Source organism: Sinocyclocheilus grahami, unplaced genomic scaffold (assembly GCF_001515645.1).
Source record: "Sinocyclocheilus grahami isolate Dianchi unplaced genomic scaffold, SAMN03320097.WGS_v1.1 scaffold1066.1, whole genome shotgun sequence".
Classification (NCBI taxonomy): domain Eukaryota; kingdom Metazoa; phylum Chordata; class Actinopteri; order Cypriniformes; family Cyprinidae; genus Sinocyclocheilus; species Sinocyclocheilus grahami.
The window spans coordinates 319,805-322,815 of record NW_015506245.1 but is presented as its reverse complement, the minus strand read 5'-3'; the positions used below and the strand labels follow the sequence as shown (position 1 = coordinate 322,815).

The following is a 3,011-nucleotide window of genomic DNA, read 5'->3' as shown; positions in this document are numbered from 1 at the left end:
AGTCTCTGAGAACCTGACACCTTGTACTTCTGGAGACTCCAGGTAGGTTGCAGTTCTGGAAAATGGTGGCGCTGGAGACTAAATGGTTCCTGGTGATTTCACACCTAATTCTAATCCTAATTCTTTTGCAGTTAACATGCATCTTTTCTTCTCCACATGTTTTTGAATGACCTTGCTGACCCACTGAGCATTTTGTTGTCCAATGGTTATGCATTAACTTTGCAATTTCTAGTATTGTATTAGTTTTGAATATGTCTTTTAAATATTGAGTTAAATCTCTTTTTTGGCTCATTTTATCTGTAAAAGAAAATCTGCTTAATTATGCACACCTGAATATAAGGCATTTTTCACTTCAGCCTTCAGCCTTCATGACTAATTATATATCAATTATAAATTATTAAATACAAGATTAATAGTAGTTATTAAGATTGATGTCGTTTGGAATTGGTAAAATGTGCTTGGAAAAAAATATGATCAGAATATCAACTTGCATAATAATTATGCATGCACTATATTTTTCCTCTTCTGCTGTCGAGGTAATGCAAGAAATGTTGTGATTGGTTGTCAAGGCAGCCAATCAGAATTTAGCAGCCTCGGTCTCTGATTGGCTGGAATTATGGCACATTGTAACGCTGGGTTGTGTTGAGCACGCAAGCTGTTGGCATTTAGCGAGCACTGAGAGCACATCAGGTGAGCAAGCTAGTGAAACCTTGCACGTGCAAAAGAGAAGGTCTGCACACATCCAAAACTTATTTTAAATGCAAAATTGATTTTCGTGCGCTCAAAATACTTTCTTCTTTGCAAGACAAACATTTTCTCCACAAAACTCAGTTCGCGTGCATGCAAAACCCACTTTTGCGCGCTCAAAATATGATCTTTCACGTGCAGAATTGTGGCAGTATTGTAATCCCATACTATTGTCAGTAACAGCTTCTCAAAGAAAACGCTTTTCGTGTCCCAGGACAAACAAAGTAAATATTACATGATAGCCTAAGTGATGGTTAAACGATTGCAGAAATGTTATTAATTTTAAGGGTTTAAAGTGTAGTCTTGTTTAACATTAGGCTATGTTATGAGTAAGCTTTTAACAATACAATTAAAAACATAATGCCATTGATATGACAACTAAATATAATAAAAAGTTAATGCCGTGATCTCAATAGGTTATTCATAAGGATTCAATACGTCTGTAAAGTTGTTCATATAGGCTAAATAATTTGTTTTAGGTGTCGTCAATATGTCAGTATTGTATGCTAAAATGTTGATAATACGTCAGTATTTTACGTTAAATGCTAAAAATGCTAAAAAAAATAGTTAAAATGCTGTAAATATGTTAGTATTGTACGTTTTAGTGCCTATGAAAATGTAAGTAAATGTGTGTTTTGTAGAACCACATTTACGTAAAATACATAGGAATTCTCATGAGATCACGTTATATTATATAACAGTTTAGCACATGCATTGCAAATACAGCTGAACAAGCTTTTTCCAGAGGCCTTATTATGCCAAGAATGTCACAAGATCATAATGGGTTCTCCCAAATGGTATTCCTTTGCAGAAAAATAATACATTTTGTATTTGAACTTTATTACATTCAATCAATAAATAAGCCTTTGCTCAGAAGATATTTGTAATTGTGGCATTTATGTGGGTGTGTGGAATTTTGTGAAGTAGGCTATTCTTGTTTAAAATCCACTCACACAGGTTTATTAGAGTCTGATCACATGCTAAAGCAATATTGACTGAACCATCACTGTTCAATTAACACACTGAAGCATGTAAATCTGTGCTTGTGTGTGTGAATTGCAGTGCTTGTGCGCCAAGCAGAGCAGTCTCCCAATTCTTTATCATGACATTATTTTTTTATCAAATGGAAACACTCATTTTAAGCTCTGTACTATGCACTACTATATGCAACCTATTGCACCTGCTGACACCTGCTCTCTCTTTTCTCTTTCACTCTTAAAGTCCATGTGACTATGCAATGCAACTATTGAAGAGATGAACTGGAAGTAACACAGTTTGAACAGAAAGTGAATCTGATCCAGAAATCAACAGAAGCTTTGAACCAAAGCAATTGAAACGTATATACTATTATGCAGGTTATCTGTGATAATCTAAACACAACATTACACCAAATCTGTGACAAAATCACAGAGAGTGGGGAAAATTAAAAAACTGTGTTACCTGCATATGTCCATTCTTTAGCTTAAAAAAAAGGAAGAACACACAAAAGTTAAAACAGATTCCCTGTGTATTTCAGGGAACAATTCAATTGCAACCTAATTATTAAGACTTACAAAAAAGACCATCAGTTACTAGCACATTAGGACAGTTTAATTATACAACAATTAAAAGTTACTGATGCATCAAAAAGCAAATAAGTCTTTTCATCTGTGTTCAGTAGCAGTGATCACCAAAACGTTGTTACAACAGGCCACTTCATTAATATATTACATAGATAATCAAAGTCTTACCAGTTCCTGAGCACTCCAAACACTTGTAAAAGAGAAAAAAAGCCACTGTTACCCAGACAAGGTCCATTCTTTCACTCTCATTCAATAAGAAAGCTATAGACACACCAGTACACTAGAAAAATGGTGGGGAAATCTTAACAGGTCTATAGCAGAACAACTTGAAAAATGTATCCAAAAATGTTCACAAAGAAATAATTATTTGTGTTCCTTTTCTGGATTTGAGTGATTTGGTCCAGTGAGCTGAATTGTGGAAGAGAGAGGCCATCACATGTCACAGAAGAAAGAGAGAGAAACAGAGAGAACTGAAAGGAGAAAAGAACAAGTGAACGAGAAAATCACTTGCTGCTGGACACTGAAAAATGTGTATGACACAACTAGCTGAGGGGGGAGGACTGAGGGGGAGCAGGGAAAGCCTGACTGAAGGGGTACTGAGGTGATAATAAAGAGAATGAATAGAGACCGTGAGAGGGAGACCAGAGAGAACAGAAAGCGCAGAATTGATGTAGCACATCTATTGCAAACTACAATTGCTAT

The 3,011-nt window shown here is 35.5% G+C and overlaps 1 protein-coding gene across 2 annotated transcripts in view; it reads right to left on the bottom strand.

The window, feature by feature from the left end:
- The window catches only part of ca14 (carbonic anhydrase XIV), a 39,714-nt gene extending 36,923 nt beyond the window's left edge, over nucleotides 1-2,791 (bottom strand). For both annotated transcript variants that reach the window (XM_016251671.1, XM_016251672.1), the window contains exons 1-2: nucleotides 2,478-2,791; nucleotides 2,188-2,208 (exon numbers count right to left, since the gene is read on the bottom strand). In XM_016251671.1, the coding sequence (XP_016107157.1) occupies nucleotides 2,188-2,208; nucleotides 2,478-2,544 (88 nt within the window). In that variant the 5' untranslated portion in view covers nucleotides 2,545-2,791. The remainder of the gene's footprint in view (nucleotides 1-2,187; nucleotides 2,209-2,477) is intronic.
- Between the last annotated feature and the right edge of the window lie 220 nt (nucleotides 2,792-3,011).